The 1131-nt window shown below is 45.1% G+C and overlaps 1 protein-coding gene across 1 annotated transcript in view; it reads right to left on the bottom strand.

The window, feature by feature from the left end:
- EMH_0086690 (uncharacterized protein) overlaps positions 1–904 on the bottom strand; it is a gene marked incomplete at both ends in the record, with an annotated part of 2121 nt that extends 1217 nt beyond the window's left edge. Inside the window, one exon of the mRNA XM_013501062.1 lies at positions 850–904. Coding sequence (XP_013356516.1) covers positions 850–904 — 55 coding nt within the window. The remainder of the gene's footprint in view (positions 1–849) is intronic.
- Positions 905–1131: the final 227 nt, after the last annotated feature.

Genomic DNA, 1131 nt, shown 5'->3' with positions numbered 1-1131 from the left:
GTATGTGTGAGGATTGCAATTTGAATTTCTAGCCAAAATCCAAACGGCATACCCTGAGGTTCCCTGGAGAACCCCAGAGGTGCGTGCTACACAATCAGAACTGAAGTTGCACGAGCATCACGAGACATACCACTTCTAAGCAATCCACTTGCACGGAAGTCTAGGAGGACATACACTCAAAGGAGAATATTTATACGCATTACATATAAAATGCAGTTTCGGTGTGTTACACCGAGTAGAGTCGCTCACGTAGATACCTGGCGTGCTGTCGTGCGTAAGCACTACAGTGTGTTAGTTTTATTGGTTTGGTTGGAGAGGCGATGCCGAACATTAGATAGAACACAAAACATCGTTTTGACCGTTACACGTAACTCAGTTGGTAGCAACCCGGTGGAGCGGATTTCCCCACAGTACCGATCAGCTGCAGCAACCCTACAGGTAATCGCGGAAAAAAGAACCAGCCGCAATAGCATGCTGGTACAGCAGGCTATTCCCAGGAGTACTCTGGTAGGTTTGCCTGTCGACCAACCCAACAAGGACCAGAACCACGTTTTATCATTAATACGCAGTGTCCTTCCCCCTCCTCACTAATCAAGGAGTTTCTGTCTGCCATCTTGTGCATCCAGCTCCCGCGGCGATTTTAATATGGCATATGCGGCAAATTCGGACATGTATGTGTCTACAGTGGGGAAATTGGCATTTCCCCACCTAGTCTCTACGTTGATAAAGTTATAAGAGTTATTATTTAGGAAATTATAAGTTATTTCTTCGATGAAGATCTACTGAAGTGTTCGTTTCCCGAGTTTTCCGTGTATTCTGGACATGAACTGCTAAACCTCAGGGCCTTACACGCATCAAAACAGCGGTCGATGCAGCGAACAAACACGAACGCTGGGTCTTGCATCTCCTTAACTAAAGGCCAAGACCCAATAATTAGTTTCGCGAATTATCAATTTTCAATAGTTGATCATGTGAACTACTTCAGTTATCTTTGTGGGACGAATCTGTGCCGCTCAAGTGGTGACAGCGGTGCTGTTCAAGACTGAGCATTCAGACCTAGTTCACCTGCGAAAGAGCTTTCTATGCCTCCATTATATCTATTTGATCTCTAAGATATCCCTAGAACGTTTT

This window comes from Eimeria mitis, genomic scaffold, assembly GCF_000499745.2.
Source record: "Eimeria mitis Houghton genomic scaffold, Emh_scaff6248, whole genome shotgun sequence".
Classification (NCBI taxonomy): Eukaryota; Apicomplexa; class Conoidasida; order Eucoccidiorida; family Eimeriidae; genus Eimeria; species Eimeria mitis.
Note: the sequence above shows the minus strand (reverse complement) of the source record. Positions and strands in the feature narration are given on the sequence as shown.